General features: G+C 37.4%; 2 protein-coding genes across 2 annotated transcripts; both read right to left on the bottom strand.

The window, feature by feature from the left end:
- Positions 1-2,603: 2,603 nt before the first annotated feature.
- On the bottom strand, positions 2,604-4,105 carry LOC127495643 (olfactory receptor 52K2-like). The gene has a single exon (XM_051862588.1). It carries the CDS (start codon positions 4,103-4,105, stop codon positions 3,167-3,169), a length of 939 nt encoding a protein of 312 aa, XP_051718548.1. The 3' UTR covers positions 2,604-3,166.
- Positions 4,106-19,684: 15,579 nt separating this feature from the next.
- Positions 19,685-20,629, bottom strand: or55c1 (odorant receptor family 55, subfamily C, member 1). The gene has a single exon (XM_051862587.1). The coding sequence runs from the start codon at positions 20,627-20,629 to the stop codon at positions 19,685-19,687; it is 945 nt and encodes a 314-aa protein (XP_051718547.1).
- Between the last annotated feature and the right edge of the window lie 2,661 nt (positions 20,630-23,290).

Genomic DNA, 23,290 nt, shown 5'->3' with positions numbered 1-23,290 from the left:
GTGTTAAGAGCTCGCTCAAGTACTGGGGAGCTAAACCATTTAGTGCTTTGTAAGTAATTAGCAAGATTTTAAAATGTTTACGATGTATAATAGGAAGCCTATGCAGTGTTGACAGAACTGGGCTAATATGGTCATACTTCCTGGTTCTAGGAAGAACTCTAGCTGCTGCATTTTGGACCAGCTGGAGTTTGTTTATTAGGCGTGCAGGGCAACCACCTAGTAGAGCATTACAGTAATCTAACCTTGAGGTCATGAACGCATGAACTAACCGTTCCGCATTTGTCATTGAGAGCATATGTCGTAGTTTAGATATATTTTTTTATATAAAAATATACTGTTTTTTTAGGAGGAAATTAATAGTCATCCAATTTTTTATATCAGCTATGCATTCCGTTAATTTTGTAAATTGGTAAGTTTCGTCAGGGCACAAAGAAATATAGAGCCGGGGGTGGGTGGGGCAGAAGTTTGCTTCCGCGAAATGGAATATATATTTCCATATATATTCCATAATATATATGTGACTCATGTTTCCATAGTCTCTTGTCTTGCTTTGTTCCCTGTATCTGATGTTGGTGAGTTTCATGATTCCTAGTCAGGTTAAGTCAAGACAAGTCTTTGTTTATTTTGAATTTGTTTATGTTTGTGTAGCAGAACCAGGTAAGTGGTGATTGACGCTTGCGATTGCTTATCAGCGAAGGGTGCTGTGTATTTAAATGCTGTTCGGCTGTAGCCTGAGATGCGTCACGTCCGACTTTCTCCCTTTTGTGTTGTTGATGGTAGTTGCAGGTAGGTGCTGTTAGCATGTAGCAATTTGTTCAAAATCAATTTTTTTTTGCGTGTGTGGCATTAATGATTTGCCTATGTTGAATTCTAGCACGTCTTTTTGCCATTGTTTCTCGGCTCCTTCAGTGCGCGCCTATTAGTGGATTGGATGATTGCTTACCTCTCGTGTATGTGGATTGAAGCAGTTTTTACTGAGCAGGTGATTTAGATTTGCTTGGGATATAGCAATTGGTTAATGTTTTAAGTAATGTGCGGTTCCCTGTATCAAAGTTAATCAGTGGTTTATATGAACACTGTGCGCCTTTGCCTTTAAAGGGATTATTTAGCTGGGGCGATATCCTGTTTTGTGTATTGTATGCAATATAATTATGCAATTATGACCGGGGGATGTATAACCATTAGTAATACATTACTTCTCTGTTTGCATTCAGCGCAGGATTCTCCCTCTCGTTACTTGTGACCATTGCCTGCTGCTGTGTTGCCATTTTCACAGTATTGTGGTAACTTTCTGCATTGATACAGGAACGTCGACATTGTTCAAATATTTAAGGGGGATTGTTGCTGTCTGCTTTCATTGCTTTATGGTTTCATTTTGATTTATCTGTATTGTAGGGGGTGAGACACATTACTTAAATTGTCGGAGAACAAGCTACATGATTGCTCTGTAAGACCCCTGTCTTCCCTCCTTTTATGTATTGAGTTTATTTTTCTTCTGTTTTGGGAGTGTATTTTAATGGGGTGTTTTTTCTTCTATTAATTACTTGTATTTTGAATGTCTATATTATGTGAATTCATTTCATGTTATTTTATTTTGTGTCTTGTTTGTGACATTTTGTGATTGCCCATCACTGTTATCTGCTTTGTTGATTGTGAGCTGTATGAACCCAACTATCTAATTGTGATTGAATCATTTAAGTTTTGATCGTCTATTTACTAATTTGTGATTTATTTCAGGAGCTGGGTTCCCACGTGTGGAACGATCTCTCGTCTCCCTGTGATGGTGGTGCATTTTTGATGGAGTTTTTGGTTGCGTGATCCAAGCACACGGTGGTGTGTATGGAAGTGTGCTTTTGGATAAATCATTTTTGGTGATAACTCCTTCCGTGGGGAGCCTCAGCCCTGTGGGTTGGTATAGTTTGTTTATTGTGTTTGTTTGTATTTTTGTGAGTTATGTAAACTTTCCTAGGCCACCACAAGCTGGAGTGAGTGCCAATGAGCACTTCAACACTGCATTTTAGCAAGAATTTACAAGTTAAATTACATTTAAGCTTCTAAGCACAAGCATAAAATAGAATAGAATTTTTCAGATGTTATCAGAAAGATATTATTAGATTAAAAAATTGTTTAAAAAAATTACATTTTTAAAAAATGAATGACAGATGACATCAGGGAAATAACACATTAGGCAGTTGTTTTGGATAATGATTGCAATGGCTAGTGCTTTGCTAGAAAGCAGTTTATGGTTTATATTATTATTATTATTATTATTAATAAAACATAAGCGTTAAGTGAAATAATAAAGCAGCAATGAAAAACAATATGCAAGTTCATGTTATTTCTTCTCCAATTACCTCAATACATTGTTGTCTCCCTCTCCTGGTAGCAGTCTGTACTGCTGGAGAAGTAAATTTTATATATATATATATATATATATATATATATATATATAACTATATGAAGCTTAATTTATACCTCATAATGATTACAGATAACTGTACAGACAATTCTAAGCTCTTTGGTATATTACTGAAAATGATTATATGGCTGTATACCTGATTTTACAATATTCTGGTTGTGGGGATTCTGGTAGTTTTGTTTGCTCCATAGAAATTGGTTTCTTAGAGGTGTGTATATATATCAGTAAGCACAAATAGAAAAGCACAAAAAGAGCAATTGGTTGTATTTCTCTTACAAGGAGACTAGTATAAATGGAGTAAAAGGTTCTATTTTGTAGATTTTTTTGAGCAGGCATGAGAAAAAATGTAGCTTCTTGGCTACAATTGTAAAAATTGTAAAATTGTAGCTTCTTGGAGGAATTGGAGAATTGGAGAATGCTGTGTATTTCTTTTTTCTTTCTTTCTTTCTTTCTTTTGCTTTATTAACTCCTCCATTTCTGTATACAAAAATTGTGCACAAGGATCTCATTCTTCTAAATTACCATCAGTGTTTACAGTATGTCCATTATTAGCTACATATTTTCAGTCTCATATTTTCAGATAGGGCCTACATAGCTGTTTAAACTATAGCTTTAACAAAACAACACATCCTTATTAAAATGTTACAGTATCAGCACATTATGTTATTGACCTTTTTTTTTTTTTTTTTTTTAGATTTCTTAACAATGGACAGAGACATATTTTTCATATATACAGATATATACAGATTATACTTTTCTAATAAACTGAAGAAACCTTTCTCTTATTTCTTTTGTTCTCACTCCATAAACAATTGGGTTTAAACAACTTGGAAAAAGTAAGTACATTGTGCTCACAAATACACGACTATTGGTAGAAAAATTATTTCTTATTCTGTATGACATAAATGCAATCAGGGCAAAAATCAAACTACTTGTCATTACAATGATGTGAGTAATGCAGGTGTTTATGGCCTTCATTTGGGCCTTACCAGATTTAAACACAGAGGTAAAAATCACAATGTAGGAAGCAGTAATGAGAATAAAATCTGCAGTTGGTATAAGGAAAGCAGTCAAAAGTCCAACCAAGTTATTAATAGATATATCACCACATGCTAACTGAACCAATGCCATGTGCTCACAAAAACAGTGATCGATCACATTTGTTAAACAAAATGACAGTTTTCCAGCCAGAGAGACCATGGTGATGTTCAGGAGTCCATTTCTGATTAATGGGACAACAACAAACTTTAGAAAGTTAGGGATTTCCATGTATTTATGATAATAAAGAGGTTTGCATATTGCAAAGTAACGGTCCAGTGCCATCCACAAAAGCAAAGTGGACTGAAATGCTCCAACATAATGAATGCAAAACATTTGTATTAAACAACCAACTAGAGATATCCCACTCCAGTTAAATAAAAAGATAAGAAGCATGTTGGGTACAAAAAATATAGGCAAGATCAAGTCTACAACAGCCATTAAACCTATTAGTACATACATAGGAGAATGCAGAGACTTTTGAGATATAATTAAATATATGAGAATAGTATTTGCTGTGATAGACAATAAAAACATCAGCAAGAAAGGAATAAATAAAAAGGGCCTCCATTCCCCTAGGCTGTAAAAACCATTTAATATGAAGTCTGTGAATGAAATATTTGGTGCAGAAATATTCTTCATGTTCATGTTCAGTCTTCAATCCCTTTACAAACAGGGTTTTGATAAAAAAGGATTAAAGCCTAAAGATAACTTAAACATTTTTCCATGTTTGTCTAGTAGGCCATGCTACATTTGAGAGTGATAAATAAAAAATTACTAGTATTGCACACAATTATGTGATTCTGTGATTTCACTTTCACTATATGAATAAAAATGCCAAGGGAATGTGCTTTTCATCTACTATCATTGTGAAAGGATTAGAATACAACTATGTTTTACCTTATTTGTGAGGCCTCTTTGTTATACTGTGCTGCTGTGAAAGAAAAAAAAATCAAGCTGACTTTTACAAGTTAAATGTTCAATGAATGTTTCATCATATAAACAGCAGAAAATTCACAAATAACTGTAGTAAACTAGATGTAAAGTTACACTTATTATTTAGGCCTTTCATGCATTAACATGTAAGTAAGAGCATTATGATAGTTAAACAAATGAGCAAAGATTTCAGTTCATCAATGTAATGGGAAGAGCACAGGTTAGAGTGAAATGAAAGCTTGAAATGAAATCATGGTCTCTAAATACACCATTCATGTTCCCATGAGTCTGTAAAATATATAATTATGTAACAAGATTAAAAAAAAACAAAAAAACAAAACAAAACATGTTACTAAGGGGTCAAGGTTTGGGTGGTTAGCATGGCCCATTCTGGTGTATGTCACCATATGGGCCCTTTTTTTTTTTTTTTGTTGATGGCAACTAAAAGGTTGCATTCTGACAATATACTTTTTGCTAGTGACATATAAACAAATATTCCATATTTCAAATATTGCATTATATTATGGTAGATTTTACAAGGTTTCTTTTATGGTGCAGACATGACATGTAAAATATGATGAAAAATGGGCCCCTAGAATTTTCAATGATGAAAAAGAGTTTCAATATTCACATAAAAGGCATTATTTTAAAGCGTTTATTAAATAATACAAAAAGGTTTGTTGTTTTGCACAACTTTATATTATTTTGCACATATTGTACGAAAAAAATAAAAATAAAAATAAAATAATAATAATAATTTGTCAAGTTCCTGAAAAATCCTTTGTCCTGTTCATACCAAATGATTGTCCCTTGATTTCTTGTCACTGGTGTTATCAGCTTAACAACTTGCAAAAAGTTGTGGAAAGGCAACTTTTCAAAGATTAAAATTTGATCAGGCTCTTTAAATGGGCATATGGTGATTTTCCATCTATCCATCCATTTTCCAAACTGTTCGTCCTATGTAGGGCCGTAGGGATGTTGGAGCCTATCCCAGTGTCTCTGGCCTTTGACAGGGAAACCCCATGGGTGAATGGCCAATAAACTTGTTTTTTTTTTTTATCCTTTCATTTTTTACAATTATTATTATTTTTTTTTAAATTATTATAAGGTCTGACTGACATTTAAGAGTCATGGTGATAGATCTTTCTAAGAGTTCCCTAACTACTGTCATAAGGGGGCAAAGTTACACAAAGTTTAATTCATCACTCATTACTGGACTTTGATTAGCTAGACCTATCTCAAGGGTCCTCTATGTTTTTGTTGCTATAACAAGGGTCAAACTTACAACTTGGCAGTAAACACACTAAGTGGCACTCAAGGGGAGGCTTAAGATTAGCTTGAACCGTGAGGTACAGTTGACATCACCAAGGGTCCAATTATCTTATTTTTCTGTTAATTAGACTCTGACCACTTATCACAAGAGATATCATACCTGTGTATTGAAAAAAGGAAAACACCAGGTTTATATTGCATCAGTGGTCAGCTGCTGATTGTTTACTTTTAACTTGATCCATTTTATTTAAAAAAAAAAAAACACATCAGGTTTAAAAACAATGTTGATTACAACATTGACAATCATTTTAAGTCTCTAGTTCACCAAAAATAAACAACATACATAATATAACACAGTTGGGCTGAGAGAAAGGCATTAGTTTTTAAAAGTAGTATAATAAATTCAATGCATGACAAGAGTGTGTGTTAGTACACATCTTCCTCCAATGTGTTACGAAGCTTCATCATGGCAAGCTTGAAAGAAGTAGTTGGATCACTCTAGACTTCAGGCTAGACAGAAATATTTTTAATATACAAAGGCACTAAGCAACCACCATTGTCTCAACAGTGCAAATCTTTGAGTTGCAGTATGCTGATGACTGCTTGTGGCTCACTCTGCAGAAGACCAGCAAACCATCCTTGTTGCTGCTGTGAAGACCTACAGCAGACTCTGCCCGTCAGTCAGCTCTTCTAAGATGGAGGTGATATAGCATGCCAATGGAGGTCCAGCCCCCCACCCACTATGTCTGCTTTAACCATGAAAAACTAGGCAGCATCCTTTCAGAGGACTGTGATGTCAATCACAACCAGATAAAACAAACCTTTGCAACTTTTGGCAATCTCAGACGAAAGGTCTTTCAAAACAAGCACCTTCAACTGCACACCAAAGTTACTATCATTAAAGCCATTTGCAGTAGGAAGTTTGACTCTCCTAATCAGCTCTGAAGACTAGGCCACATACGTACACCAGGTGGCTGCAGTGCTTCCAAATAGTTGCCTGAAGTGAATTCTGTGGATCACATGGTGTGAAAGTGTACTTGCTAGGATAACCTCAAAAGCATGGAGCCCACAATCACTTAATACTAACTTAAGTCGAGCATGTTAGCAAGGTGCCTCAAGATCACCTACCATGACAAGTTCTATATGGACAACTTCATGTGGTTCACCAGTCTTCAGGGGGTCAGAAGAAGCGGTATTAAGACCAGCTAAAAACATAACCGTTCCACATGGCAACAGCACTTTCATGCAGGAATAGAGCAGCTAAAATAGGAGAGGAACATAATGTAACAGCTAAAAAGACTGAGCGGTCATACAGCTATGCCTGTCCTCACCCACACTGACTTTACATGTGCAACATGAAAATTTGTTGATCAAGGATTGGACTCCATAGCTATCAGAGAACACAGTTAATGAGGAGGAATGTCATCATTGGATACAATGGACTACCATTGCATTGCTCGCTTCTTTAACCTTGAGTGGTGTCTCAGTCCTGATGATTGGCTGATCTTAACACTTTCAGGGGTGGCAGAAATTAATTTGCTCAGGAACAACGGGTTCAAGAGTTCTCTGATCCCCAGTTAGAATGTCTCCATCCTCAACATCAAGATTGATTTGTGTATTATGAGGGCTCATGGTTGTACGCCTTTAGATCATTCAACATATCCTATATTAGTTTCTATGTGGGATCTGTCTGTGGTGTTGGAGATGATTGAGGCTGCTCTATTTGAACCATTGGAGTTCATTTTCTTGTGCACACTCTCTGTTAAGCTCTCTTTTCAGTCTATTGGAAGGCCCTTTCAGTAAACTTTCTTGTCTTGAATATGCCCCAGATGAGATACTTCAACCGTAGGTCAGTTTTGTACTGAAGGTACACCGCTTAGTTTTGTATAGGTCTTCTGTTCTCATCCTTTTCAGTCTGGAAGAATGAATATCTTTACAGTTTGTGCCTTGTCAGAGCACTACAAATGTATCTTGAACACTACAAATGCATGACTGGTGTAAATTGAACCAGCCTTATGTCTCCTTTGGTGATTCAAAAGATTTGGACCAATGCAAAAATCAGGGTGATTTTTATGCAATTTTGTACATTTAAACCAGTTGATGGAAAATAAGCTGATGTGTATTCAAAAAATATAAACAATTCGGAAAAAAGGTACCTTGAAGTATTCACAGAGCAGATAAAATACCAATTATCATTTATCATTTTGACTCATCCTTTTCTTAAAAAATGTTTTAAAGGCTAAAATGCAAGTGCTCACTGCAGAGTCTATGATGGCCAGCTCTGCCTCTCTGGACGTCCAGTGGGGTGGAGGGATAGAACTCTCCACCTCTCTGGACGTCGAATGGGGTGGAGAAATGGAGTTGTGGGTAGGGTTAGGGTAGAATTAGGGTGTGGTTGTACATTCGCTCCTCCTCACTGGACGTCTAGCGAGGGGGAGCTAACGTAAGCTCCACCCATTTGCTCTGCAGCGAGCACCTTCTCCTGAAATGTGTGGTTTTTATAATTTTATAAAACTTAAAAACTTTTTTTTTTTTTGTCAACTTTATTTGAACATGTAGTGGTAATGCATGTTGGTAGATCATCCAACCAACATTCTCTGTTCATTTAAAATCTGGTCATTGTTGTTAATGTTATTATTTAAATGTTTAATCTGACAATGTTTAATCTTGTTCAATCTGATGGTTTACTTTGCTGGATATAGCAAAAGATGACGAAAGAAACGTTTTAAGCAAGATAAATGCTGTATGCTTAGGATAACTCACATAACCCTGGTTCCCTGAGATAAAGGGAATGAACATTGCATCAGTTTTCTGACGCTTATGGAGAACTCCTGTTTTCTCAGAATCCTGAAGCCTAATTGGTTCACATCTGTGTAACTGCATTTTTGGCATTTCAGCTCACCAAAAAGGGCGGGGTTGACTGCCTATATAAGTCATGCAGAAATGCAGTATAGTCAGAATCTTTCGACTGAGGAGCAGCTAGCATGACATGCTGTGCAGCATAATGGCACGGCAAGCTACGCAATGCTCATTCCGTTATCTCAGGGAACCAGGGTTACATGAGTAACCGTAAACTTTCCCTTTCGATACGGTAAACTCGCATTGCATCAGTTTTGCTGACACTTATGGCGAACTTAATCCAATAGCGCTGTGCTATAAGCGCAAAACGGAAACCTCTGCGAGCCGATAGCTTGATTTTTTTTGTAATAAGGCATTATGTGTGCATTATAAGAATACCCTCATGATGCATTATAAATTTCAGGGTTCATCTGGTGTTGTAATGCATCATACTCTTAAAAGTTATAACCGCAAATAGCAAAGTATTATAAAATATTATAACTACTGTCATGATTATTTATCAGTTGGTACAACATGTTATAATGTTGTTTATAATGCATTATGCATGCATTGTAATGCATTAAGAATACACTTATAATACATTATAAATACAGGCTTCATAGAAAGTGTTACTAAATGCTCTTTTTGTGAGTATGTAAAAATTTAGTTTGGTTTGCTATAATGGCGAGAAAGAGTTTGGGTGCGCACAATGGTTGCACAGACGTGAACCAATCAGGCTTCAGGATTTGGAGAAAACAGGAGTTCCTTTTGAATATGAACTTGCACTGTGTCCAAAGACACTTTGTAGGGAATGCCTCCAGTGTGACAGTGTCTGAAGCATGTGATTCAAACGCGAGAATGTCATTGGCCGGCGACAGCCACAATTCAAAACGAAATCCTTGAAAGTTTAGCCGGAATGGTGCGTGATGAAATTATTGAGGAGGTAAAAAAGAGTGAGCAATTTGCTCTTATAGCGGATGAGACAAAGGACCTTAAAAAACAAAAGAAAAAACAGATGGTCTTTGTTAAATGCTGCAGGGTTAACAAAAGTAATAATTGAAAGTTTGGAGAAATGTAGATTGGAATACAGAAAAACCTTGTCGGACAAGGTTACATTGTAGTGCACACTGTTTGAACCTAGTTCTTGCGGACTGTGTGAAGTCAGTTCCAGATGCTGTATGTTTTTTTTTCCTTACTGGAGAGGCTGTATGTTTTCTTTTCCAGTTCGTATGTTCACCAAAAATGGCTAAAAGTGCAAAGTGAGATGTTCGAGGGTGCAACAAGAGAGCTCCAGAGGTTGAGTGACACCAGGTGGGCGTGCAGATGTATAACTTGCCGAAACCTAATGGATCGATTGCCAGCTGTGAAAAGAGTGCTTGAGGACATTTCAGAGGAAGGCCATCGTGATAGACTGTTCTTGGTAGCACAAAATTTTTATCAGACACGCTTCAGTCTCCTAAGTTAGAGATGTCAAAAGCAGTTGATCTCATTGGAGCTCTGAAACAAACCTTTGAAGAGTACCGTAGTGAGACTTCCTTCAATAATGTCTGGGATGAGATTATCAAGACATGCGACAGTTGCAGCATTTCCTCAGACATGCCACTCCCTAAGCGAAAAAGACAGCTATCAAGAACACTGCAGGGGTTGTGTCATAACATCTACAGTTGGACAGCATATGGAGATAGACTGTAAGGAATCCAAAGCTCAATTCAAAAGTTCTAGACATGGATGCTTTCATTAAACGTTCTTTTGCACAGCATGGTAACCAGCGAATTCAGCTCTTCTGATTTATTGTATAGAAAGTGAGTTAACAGCTACTACTTTCCATGTTTGACTATTTGTGTGACTAGTGTAACTAGGTTCATAATGACTTAATAGCTACTATTTTCCATGTTTGACTATTTGTGTGACTAGTGTAACTAGGTTCACACAATGTTGAGTTACATCAGTATATATCTACTGCAATGTGTCATCTTCTGATTTATAGATTAATTAATAGCTGCTGTTTCCATGTTTGTCTGTTTGTGTGACTACTATAACTAGGCTCACAAAATATTCAGTTACAATCATATTTCTCTACTGAATTGTGTAATCTTCTGATTCATTAATGAGCTAATAACTTGGCTACTACTTTCCATGTTTGAACATTTGTGTGACTAGTGTAACTAGGTTCACATAATGTTCAATATGTTATAATAGTATACTAGTATATGTCTACTTCATATTGTAGACTTTATGTATTTCTTTTAGGGCTCAGTAATTAAGAATACTGAAATTTTTCCCAAAAGGCAATGCTTTATTTTTGGTAATATTCTGAATTCTATATCTTTTTAATCAACATGAACAAATAAAAATGCTTTTTGTGGACAAATCTGATGATCAATTTATTTTATTTGTGTAGTGCTTTTTTACCAAAAAAAAAAATGTAAAGGAACCAGTGTGAGAAAATGTCTCGATTCCGACTGTAACCTTAGTTCCCTGAAGAGGGAACGAGACGTTGCTTCGAGAATGACGCTGTGGGAACCTGTGAAATCAGTCCAATGGCGTGACGGAAGGTGGGTGACGTCATGACCAGGAAACTATAAAGCGCACCCAGACTAAACAATGTTAGCTTCTAAAAGGCCGAAGCAAGTCAATCACAGGCATGCCGGAAGTATGGCGACGCAACACGTCTCATTCCCTCTTCAGGGAACTAAGGTTACAGTCGTAACCGAGACGTTCCCTTTCAAGGGAACTTGCGTTGCGTCAAGAATGACGCTGTGGGAACATTTATACCCACGCAGCCATACTGACCAGTGCCTGTCTTTTGTGAAATCAGGCGAGCACAACTAAGACAAGCAACTGGGACCCAGGGGTGAAGCCCAAATCTAGGTTGTAAAACCTGACAAAAGTGTGTGGAAAGGACCAGCCCGCCACATCACAGACCTCTTGTAGGGATACCCCTTTTAAAAAAAGGCTTCAAAGCCACCATACTCCTGATCCGACGCATCACAAAGGAAACACCAATGGGTTTCTCCCAAAGGACACCACCCAAAGGTGGGTGGTAAGCAGCTAGGCAGCTGTAAACCTTTAGAGTGGAGGAGGATAACCCGGCAGAGAATCGATACTGCTGAAATTCCAGCACTGTACCAACCGGGTAGTAACTGGATCCAATGATTTCTGATGATTTCTGCCAGTTTCCTTGTGCAGGGAGCTCTGGAGTTAGTTGAGAGACCTGAGTCTATGAGTTGTGTCCCCTCAGAGGCCAAACCCACACTTCCATAACTCTGCTCTCCAGAACTCCCGGGAGTAGAACGTTCAGGGAAACCGTGTACAGACACAGCCTCAGCCACGTCTGCACCCCAAATGAGCTCCACCAACTCAGGGTGGAGTCTCCATTCCCCGGGCTAAATCTAGTGCCCAGGGATGTAGAGAGTCATCATCACCAGGCAGGTGCCAGGAAAAATGATAACCCATTCAGAGACGCTGAGCAACCATCCATGATCGCTCCCCAGCCTGTGAGGGAGGCATCTGTCGTAAGCATTACGCAACGACAAAGAGCTCCCAGCACAGGACCCTGGGACAAGAACCAAGACTTCTTCCACATAACCAAAGTACGAAGCACCTGCGCGTAACTTTGATCATGCGGAATGGGTTGCCCCTCAAGGAAACCTCTTGGTCTTGAGCCACTACTGCAAAGGTCTCATGTACAGCAGGCCAAAAGGTATCCCGTTGGTCGCAGCTGCCATCAGACCTAACAGTCTCGCAACTCTTTGACAGTGAGTGACTGGCCTAGTTATATTGCTCACGGCTGTGAGGATTGAACTGACATGAGCAGGAGAAAGACGTGCCTGCATCGTCATCTAATCCACCACCACGCCTGAGAAAGTGTTCCTCTGAAATGGAGAAAACACACTTTTCATTGCGTTCAGCCTTAACCCCCATACTTTCAAGGAAGGCATCTCAATGCCGATCAGCCATCTGCTCACACGTTGAGCCAGAAACATGGGGTGACAAGACTAGGCCGAAAGGAAGAACCCAATACTGGTATGCGTTGTCGGAAAGCAACCTGAGGAACTTCCTTAGTTGAGGAAGAATGAAATGTGGAAGTACGCATCCAAAAGATCTATCGTGACAAACCAGTCCTCGGATCTGATTATGTCCCGATTCGCCTCAGCGCACAGATCTAAAACTGGACTCAACCCCCCATCCTTTTTCGGAACAATAAAATACTGGCTGAAAAACTTGGACTCTCTGTTGGAAGGAGGAACACATTTTAATAGTCTCCTTCCCAGCAGAGTTGTATCTCCTGTTCCATAACCAGAGCCTGCTCAGGGCCTACCACTCAGGACAGGAACCCCAAAGTGCAGGACCCACTGAGATATATTGGCAGTCTTCCAAGCAGTCAAAAAATCTGCTTAGGTACTAATGGTTACCTTGTTCCCCTGAGAGAACGTGGTGTTCACATCCCAAAATTAGTTATGCGAACACAGGGACCTGGTGCTCAGTCACCTCACCCAGTCTTTAGGTCAACTGGGAAAAGAGCAAAATGTTGCCAGTGCAGAGGGTCTCTTTTCTTGATATGGAGTTGGATTCGGTTGAACGGACAGCACGCCTCACAGAGGAATGTGCCCGGTCAGTGCTTAACTGCTTCAGTTCTTTCAGAGGCTCCTGGGGTATATGGCAGCCGCAGCAGCAGTAACACAGCTCAGTTTGCTTCATATGAGATTGCTTCAGCATTGGCTTCACGGCTGAGTCCCGAGATGGGCATGGCAATGCGGCACTCACCGGGTGGAAATCACACCGGCCTGCCACCAAACCTTTAGCCCTTTGTGCCATTCACATTCCTGGCACACTTAACCATGTGCCCGATGAGCTATCACAAGCTGCACAATCACAAATATGGAGACTCCATCCCCAGGCAGTCCAGCTGATTTGGCGTCATTTCGGAGCCACGCAGGTAGATCTGTATGCCTCTCCAGAAACCACCCACTGCCAGTTGTTTTAATCCCTGACTGGGGGAACACTACGCACAGATGCACTGGCACACAGCTGGCCCCAGGGCCTACACAAATATGCGTTTCCCTCAGTGAGCCTAGTTGCACAGACATTGTGCAAGGTCAGGGAGGATGAGGAGCAGGTCTTGCTAGTTGCGCCCTATTGTCAGACAGCTATTTATTATCATGTTATTTATTTTTGCCCCAACAGCAGGGGTGCTTTTTACCACCAAATACCATACTTTTACATATTCTTCCGTTATATCGCAATATATTGTTACCGTGAACTCTTTTGGCCACGATAACCATGGTGTGAAAAATCTGATATTGTGCCAGCCCTACTGCATATTTAGCTGAGGCTTTGTCTGTACATGTTTTCCGTGATTGCTCTGCTCCCAGGAGTTCTAGAGAGAGGAGGGCTGACCCTTGAGGTTGTGGAGACTAGTCTCAACTGTAGAGCTCCCCCTACGAGCAATCTTTATACCATAAGCGAAAGCACTTTTGCTGTTAGTTGGACCCAGTTAACTGCCCAGTGGCTTCAGTGCTGGAGTTCGTTCATGACTGTCTCTCTGCCGGTCTTTCCCCATCCACACTTAAAGTTTGCATGACGACCAGTCACCTTCCATGCACCACTAAGTGCTGGACTTCTGGGGAAGCATTACTTGGTAATTTGATTCCTTTGTGGCATTATGAGGGTGAGGCCTGCAGCTCAGGTTAGAGTCCTGGCAGGATGATCTAGCCGTGACTTTATAAGAGTTTTCCCTGGCACTCTTCAGACCTTTGGACTTGGCTTATAGTCGTACAGGCCCTCATCCTCCTCCTGTGTCGATAGACCCAGATAAGCTACATCTACTTTTGTATGACTGCTTGGTGAAAAACACTGACCAGTTGTTGGTATGCTTTGGGCCCCCCAAGAGGGCTGCCCAGCTACCTAACTAACAATCAGCAGGTGGATTCCGGAGGCAATTTTCTGGTCTCTAAGTGTGCAATCTGCCCTCACCTCTGCCAGTAAGCCTATTCCACCCAAAGTATGGCATTAAGAATGGCAATATGTTGTGAGGTTTTATAGCCTGGACCTAATAGCTACGCCGGGGTCTTGAGTGCTCTTGTACTGAGCTGTGCTTGAACAGTTTCACACCAGGACAGGCATTTGTCAGTATGGCGAGGTGGGTATTTCATTCCCCAAAGTATCGTCATACGACACAGTGCAAGTTCCCTTGAAAGGGAACGTCTTGAGTCATGACTGTAACCCTTCTTCCCTGAGAAGGGAACGAGACGCTGCATATCTTTGCCATACTTCCTGCATGACTGGGAGCGACTTGCTTCAGCCTATCAAAGCTGATGTTACTGTGTTGCCAGCTTCTGCATTACGGATCATGGATATGTTTAGTTTCATTGTGTTGTCATTTAGTTTGGGTTTCCCTGTTCCTGTTTGCCTGAGTTCTAGTTCCTTGTTTGTTTCCATGGATTCTAATTGAGTTTCACACCTGCTCCCTGTTCTATTGATTACCTTCCCTTGTGTATTTAATCCCTTGGTTTTCATCATTTCCTGATTCTATGTTAATTTTACGTAGTTTGTGTATGCATTCCTGCTCTCTGTGTTTATTAAATATCATCTAATCGTTCATTCTGTCACGCATCATCTTTGGATTATCTATACTAGCCAACCCCTGACACACATCTCTCCCTGTACTAATCTTTTGAAAAAACATTAATCTTTAAAAAAAAAACAAAAAAAAAAAAACATTTAATTTCAACATTTATTCTCCTTATACAGTCTGATGCAAAACATGCTGAGAACTAGCAACTCAAAAGTTTAAATTCAGATTAACATAATCATTATTGAGTTCACATAACTTTTTCTACTTATTACATTGACCTTTCAGTAATATTTGAGCAAATTTCTTTTAGTGTATCATAAATGCATTATAATGCATTGAGAATAGATACCTGGGGGTGTATTACAGAAACTTTTTATAGGTCTTAACTTAAGATATGATAAGTTAAATTTGTATTACAGAATCTAATCTTATCTTGATTTAGGAATCTTATCCTATCTTACAAAATCTCATCTTATTTGTGGTTAGGAAATCTTAAACCGCTCCATCCGAGTTTGGTAATCAACTGTCAGGTCTGTTGCCAAGCAACCAACCATGCCCAAGCAGCTGCAGTGAAGTAAACATTTCTAGAGATTAAAATGGAGTTAAAAAAACAGGAGTGCTTTTAATTAAGTGCTGCAGAAAGAGAAGTTTTGTTAAGCTTGGTAGAAAAAGGCAAAGCCTATCACTATATTTCATGGAAGTCTTTAATTATTTATCAGTGTTTTGTCATCAAAGTGCAGCACATCATTTGGGTGTTCAAAAAATCTTGTCACCATCATCGCTGTTCTTCATCTTGTATCATTATTAAATGTGACACCGTTCTCAGACAGGGCTATTGTTATTTGATTTTTACAGTTGCCTTTCAAATAATTTTGAAGTTAAGACACCAGTGGGGCTGTCCTAAAGTTAAGACAGTTTTTTAGGATTTTTTGTTGAGTTAGAGTGCTTCTATAATACCCTTTTCCGGTAACACTTTAGAATACTGATCCTTCATTAATGAATAACTACACAGGAACAAATGAGTAATGCATTATTAACACTCTAGTAACTACTATTAACTAACAAGAAACCCTGATTAATGAATTAGTAAGTAATAGTGCTCAGTTGAAGGTAGTAGTTCACTATTAGCTAATCAGTAACTACTGTTTTTCATACCTCCCAGAGAACTAAGAACTACTATATACAGGTTCATAATTAACATGAATGATGCATAATGTATAATTAATTCTACAAACCCGATTCCAAAAAAGTTGGGACACTGTACAAATTGTGAATAAAAAAGGAATGCAATGATGTGGAAGTTTCAAATTTCAATATTTTATTCAGAATACAACATAGATGACATATCAAATGTTTAAACAGAGAAAATGTATCATTTTAAGGGAAAAATAAGTTGATTTTGAATTTCATGGCATCAACACATCTCAAAAAATTTGGGACAAGGCCATGTTTACCACTGTGTGGCATCCCCTCTTCTTTTTATAACAGTCTGCAAACGTCTGGGGACTGAGGAGACAAGTTGCTCAAGTTTAGGAATAGGAATGTTGTCCCATTCTTGTCTAATACAGGCTTCTAGTTGCTCAAGTTCTAGTTGCTCTAGTTGCTGTCTTAGGTCTTCTTTGTCGCATCTTCCTCTTTATGATGCAGCAAATGTTTTCTATGGGTGAAAGATCTGGACTGCAGGCTGACCATTTCAGTACCCGGATCCTTCTTCTACGCAGCCATGATGTTGTAATTGATGCAGTATGTGGTCTGGCATTGTCATGTTGGAAAATGCAAGGTCTTCCCTGAAAGAGATGACGTCTGGATGGGAGCATATGTTGTTCTAGAACTTGGATATACCTTTCAGCATTGATGGTGCCTTACCAGATGTGTAAGCTGCCCATGTCACACGCACTCATGCAACCCCATACCATCAGAGATGCAGGCTTCTGAACTGAGCGCTGATAACAACTTGGTTGTCCTTGTACTCTTTAGTCCGGATGACATGGCGTCCCAGTTTTCCAAAAAGAACTTTAAATTTTGATTCGTCTGACCACAGAACAGTTTTCCACTTTGCCACAGTCCATTTTAAATGAGCCTTGGCCCAGAGAAAACGCCTGCGCTTCTGGATCATGTTTAGATATGGCTTCTTTTTTGACCTATAGAGTTTTAGCCGGCAACGGCGAATGGCACGGTGGATTGTGTTCACCGACAATGTTTTCTGGAAGTATTCCTGAGCCCATGTTGTGATTTCCATTACAGTAGCATTCCTGTATGTGATGCAGTGCTGTCTAAGGGCCCGAAGATCACGGGCATCCAGTATGGTTTTCCGGCCTTGACCCTTACGCACAGAGATTGTTCCAGATTCTCTGAATCTTTGGATGATATTATGCACTGTAGATGATGATAACTTCAAACATGTTTTCTCTGAGAAACTCCTTTCTGATATTGGTCCACTATTTTTCGCCGCAGCATTGGGGGAATTGGTGATCCTCTGCCCATCTTGACTTCTGAGAGACACTGCCACTCTGAGAGGCTCTTTTTATACCCAATCATGTTGCCAGTTGACCTAATAAGTTGCAAATTGGTCCTCCAGCTGTTCCTTATATGTACATTTAACTTTTCTGGCCTCTTATTGCTACCTGTCCCAACTTTTTTGGAATGTGTATGAAATCCAAAATGAGCCAATATTTGGCATGACATTTCAAAATGTCTCACTTTCAACATTTGATATGTTATCTACATTCTATTGTGAATAAAATATAAGTTTATGAGATTTGTAAATTATTGCATTCCTTTTTTATTCACAATTTGTACAGTGTCCCAACTTTTTTGGAATCGGGTTTGTAAAGTAAAGGTTATGGTAACCCTACTAGTAATGACTGAAGTATTACCAAATCCTTCAGAAGGAATTACTAATGATTTGGATCAGTATTCTAAAGTGAAAAGCATGATAACTCTCTAGTAACTACTGAAGTCATTGTAAACTTTTGATGTTTTTGTATGTTTTTGTACAGTTTTGTACAGTAATTCCTTATGATGTGGGTTACCATAATCTTCACTTTAGAATACTGATCCAAATAATTAGTAGTTCCTTTAGAAGGATGTAGTAACACTTGAGTAATTACTAGTGGGTTACCATGATCTTCACTTTAGAATACTGATCCAAATAAGTAGTAGTTACTTTAGAGTTATATAGTAACTCTTGAGTTATTACTATCCAATACTTTACAAGAACTTAAAAAGTTTACAATGACTTCAGTAGTTACCAGAGAGTTATCATGTTTCTCACTTTAGAATACTGATCCAAATAATTAGTAATTCCTTCTGAAGGATTTGGTAATACTTCAGTCATTACTAGTGTGTTACCATGACCTTTACTTTAGAATTAATTATACATTATGCATCATTCATGTTAATTGTGAACCTGTATATAGTAGTTCTTAGTAGTTCTCTGGGAGGTATGAAAAAAATAGACTGAAAAAAATATACTGATTATCTAATAGTGAACTACCACCTTCAACTGAGCACTATTACTTACTAATTCATTAATCAGAGTTTCTTGTTAGTTAATAGTAGTTACTAGAGTGTTAATAATGCATTACTCATTTGTTCCTGTGTATTTATTCATTAATGAAGGATCAGTATTCTAAAGTGTTACCCCTTTTCCTATCCGTATAAGAAAAAGCGCATAAGAAACATCATTCTGTAATAGCTTTTGTCCTAAAATAAATTGCCATGGTTACCAAACAGATAAGATAAGTTAGGATCTTTCTAGTATATCTTTGATTCCCCCTCTTAATAATAAGTTAAATAATTGATGTGTGAAGTCAAACATTTAATTAATGGAAATGAAATTAGTTGTAAATAGTTGTATAAATGAGTAGAACTAAAACATTCAGTAATGCAATTAATTTGCTTGAGTTGATGATACTCATAATACATATCAATAGTATACTGTTCATTTTGTGGGAATAAAGAGATTATGGTAATGGATATGCTGAGGTTAAGTAGTTATAGATGAGAAGTTATCAGTATACTGTAAGTGTTTCTAAACATGGTTTGCATTGGTCTAAATGTTAATGACATTGGTCACTCTAATCACAGAGAAGTTTTATATATAAGTTTTTCCTCTTTTGCCAGTCGTTAAACATACTCAACCATAAGCAATAGTTTAGTCTATAGACATGTATGACAATAATCCATTGTTTTTCAAAATAATTTGACAGTTTAATGAATGCATTCATGTTTATTCAATTTGGTAGAAAATAAACTACAGTATACAGTGCATGAACATGGTAATAAAGCAGTTAATTGTAAAATATGTTATTTTATTTTTTTAGATACAATGTTATCAAATTAATGCAATGGAACTAACAGCAGTCTTAATACTAATAGAGAGTAAGTTGTGAGTAGAATGAACTCACACAAATGGTGAACAACAAAATAGAAAAAATGAATTTGGTTAGAAATTTAGAGACTAACTTTTCTGCAGACTTGGATTTGACATCCTGGATGGAGGGGGGGGGGGAAAAGCTACAATAGACAATTTTACAACAGATAATTACCTTATAAAAAAAAAACTCTTATTATAAATGTCTTACATGGAGTGTGTTTGACCATCAATATGTAGTAATTTTATTAAATTTAAAAAATTTCACAATTTGTGTTCTAATTTCTGTGGTTCTGAGACCATAAATAACAGGGTTACATATTGCAGGAACAAGGTGATACATTGCGCTAGTTAAGATACGGATATCTCGGGGTATTGTAGCTACTCTATACCCAACAAATGCAGCAGTAACACTGATATAGGCTATTGCTATAGTCATTAAGTGTGTGGTGCATGTGTGAATGGCTTTGTGGCGGGATTCGCCAGAAGGAGAGCGAAATATAACAACAAAAATGATGACATAAGAGCAGAATATCACAAAACAATCAGCGGATGTTATACCAAAAGCTATTGTAAGAGCTAAATAGTTTTTAGAAATATCATTACAAGCTAGATTGACAACTGATGTATGCTCACAGAAACTGTGGTAAATCATATTTGTTCTGCAAAAAGTAAGTGGCACAACTAGGCCAACCATGGCAATAATGACAATAGCGTTCCGAATGCTAAAAGCTGCAGAGAAAATAAGTGAGTTTGTCAAATTTACAAAATCATTGTAACGTAAAGGATAAATAATAGCAAAATATCTGTCCACAGCCATCCCAAGCAAGATGGTGGACTGAAAACAAGCAGAAAAATGCAGACAAAACATTTGAATTAGACATTCATGTCGTGTAATTGTATTCCAGTCCCACAAAAACCCGACCAACATCCTTGGAATAAAGTATGTTGGCACAAAAAATCCCAAAGCTGCAATCAGTCCAATTAAAATATACATGGGAGCATGTAATTTTCTATGTTTTGCAATGACAATCATCAAAATACCATTAGCAAATAATGTATAGATTAAGATGATGCAAAAAGGAATGAAGAGTAGTGGCCGGTACCCTTTAAGATCTGTGAATCCAATTAACTGGAAATCATTAAAAGAGACGTTGTTTGATTGGTCACCCATTCTGCTTTTTAAATGTGTAGTACAGACCTTCAAAAATAAAACAGCAAAAATAAACAACAGTTATTCCTCATAATTTGTAAACTGTTTAATCTCAAATACATGAAAATATAAACATTTTAAACAACAATTTTCAACAAAACAAAGACAATACATGATTATTACCTATTCAAACATATTAAGCTTAAAAAATCTTCAAGAAGAAATGAGCTAAAATATTGTTTTTCATATTTAGTTTAAAGCTCTCCTGTACTCCATTGAAACAGTCGGTCTTATATTTGTTCTCTGTTCTGTCTCTCCCTACCACTGAGGAAACTCTTCCCTGCTCTTAAATACTTTATCTTTCCCTCCCCCAGCATTGCATGGCGATTTGGGACTTGTTAAATTGGAACACAATTAGTCACAACAAATGCTGCTGTTTTTTTTTTTTTTTTCCTCCGTAAGATTGTTTGGAAGTATTATCTTACTTCATACATTTAGTGATATAACTCTTGATTGATATTGATGAACTATATAACTTATTTTACATTTAAATGAGATGAACACCCCTGAGTAGAAAAACTGACATTAGTCTGCCACTATTTCTCTTTTTAAACAGGATGCTATACTCATGGGTGAATTAATTCAACTGCATCATTTTACCAGATACAGTTGAGCTCAAAAGTTTACATACCCCTTTCAGAATATACAAAAATGTTAATCATTATAACAAAATAAGAAGGATCATAAAAATTGCATGTTATTTTTTATTTAGTAATGTCCTGAATAAGCTATTTCATCATTCATTTTTCACATTATATGGAGTAAGCTGTTACAATGGACACCCAATAGTTATCAACACTGATTTGAGAAGACTATATTATGGTTTGAAATTAAATGGTTTGAATCTAAATGATCTATAATTAAAAAAACATACATACTTATAATGTATTAATGTATTTAATCGCTTTGCAGAATAAATTCAGCTGTAAAATAATAATTATACTGAAAAATAACTGCATAGTAAAAAAGAATAGTTTTTGTTCCCCAACATACTCTACACATCACAACTGACATATTCTAATGAAAAAGGCTGCTTTAGGTACTTTTTAAAATTCCTAACAAAATAATGGTTCCTGGTCTCCATCCACCTTCATTGTCTGGGAAAAGCAGCATTCTATATCACAAACTACATCTTTTTGTGTTTCACACGTGTAATTGTGTAATATTCCAAATAAGCGGAAGTGTCATAGCAGGAAGGTCCCCGGTTTGAGTCCTGGCTGAGCCTTTCTGTGTAGAGTTTCCATATTCTTCCTGTGTTGATGTCGGTTGTGGGTTTCCCCCATAACCCAAAGACATCCAGGGTTTTTCCCTGCCTACAGTTTGAGATACTGCGATGGACTCCAGCATCCATGTAGACCACGTAGACTAATTGATTAAGGGCTGTTTCTTCAATAGTTACTAACTATGAAAAAACAGCTTCCCATTTGACATTTTTATTTCAAACATGTAAACCCGAAAACATATGCACACATGGGGATCTTCATGTAAATTGCTCTTTTGTTTACCAAGTCAGTTTATGTTCATTAACATTTTCTGTTTGAAAACTCTGTCATGAGTGGCCAATTATGAGCAGATGTAACCAGTAGATGGTTATTTAATTAATTTTGGAGTGGTTATAATTGGCCCTCTCTTTGCACACTTGATCACTGTGGGATTTTCTGATGATCCCTGAGCTCATTTAATCTGTTGTCACTGCTTAATATAGAGCCCTTCCATTGGAGTTAGCATAATGAGTATAATGAATTTGAGCAAATTAGCAGCCTGTGCCTTCGCATGTAAACAAATAGTGACAATGTATAGGAAATGTCATGATAATTTAATTTGTAGTTGTTTTCATGGGACTTATGAAATGAACCTAAATATGCACAGATATTAGAAGTCAAAGTTGTTTATAGGAGGCTGCTTTCATCAAAAAATTAATACACCAAATGCAGATATAATGTAGTCATCCTGGAGAAAGCTGTGGATTAAGCGTCTTTCAGGGCATCAGTGTAATGACTAAATACTGTACCTAATTATAATTAGCCTACTGAATACATTTTGCCAAAACCATATCTTACTTATGAAAAGAGGCTGATGAGAAGGTTTGTTTGTATGCACCTAACTGTAATGATACAGGATTGTTTTTGTATTGTTCATATGCAGTTAACTGTAATAAAACAGTATTGTTTTTGGATTGTTCGTTATCTAACTCTACTTCCTGATCCCCCCATTTTAGGCGTGAACCAACAACTTGATTGTTAGCAGGACAGATATGTAATCTTAAAGCTACAAGCACACTGTTTCCATTTCTTTGAATTTAATTTTCATTTTCATTGAATCTCTAATTTCATAGAAAAAGAAAAAAAAATCAATTTATTACAGAGTATCCATTTAATCCATTTATTACAGTGTACTATATGCAACAGTGAACAGAACAGCACTTGGTATGTGAATCAAGGGTGATTCCCAAAAGTTTTCTCCATTGTTTACCTGAAACTTACAGTTGAACAGACTTTAACATGGTCTATTGGTTATGATCACTATTTCTGACTTGAAAGACACTTTATAGGACTACAAACATTTCTATTTCAGTAGCTGATATTATAGACAAAGTGTCAAATTGAATGACTGCACAGACAC

The sequence above is a fragment of the Ctenopharyngodon idella genome, chromosome 15 (assembly GCF_019924925.1).
Source record: "Ctenopharyngodon idella isolate HZGC_01 chromosome 15, HZGC01, whole genome shotgun sequence".
Classification (NCBI taxonomy): Eukaryota; Metazoa; Chordata; class Actinopteri; order Cypriniformes; family Xenocyprididae; genus Ctenopharyngodon; species Ctenopharyngodon idella.
Note: the sequence above shows the minus strand (reverse complement) of the source record. Positions and strands in the feature narration are given on the sequence as shown.

Bases quoted from the DNA above. Each gene is read 5' to 3' on its own strand.
- LOC127495643 (XM_051862588.1), bottom strand. From the start codon at position 4,105: ATGAACATGAAGAATATTTCTGCACCAAATATTTCATTCACAGACTTC.
- or55c1 (XM_051862587.1), bottom strand. From the start codon at position 20,629: ATGGGTGACCAATCAAACAACGTCTCTTTTAATGATTTCCAGTTAATT.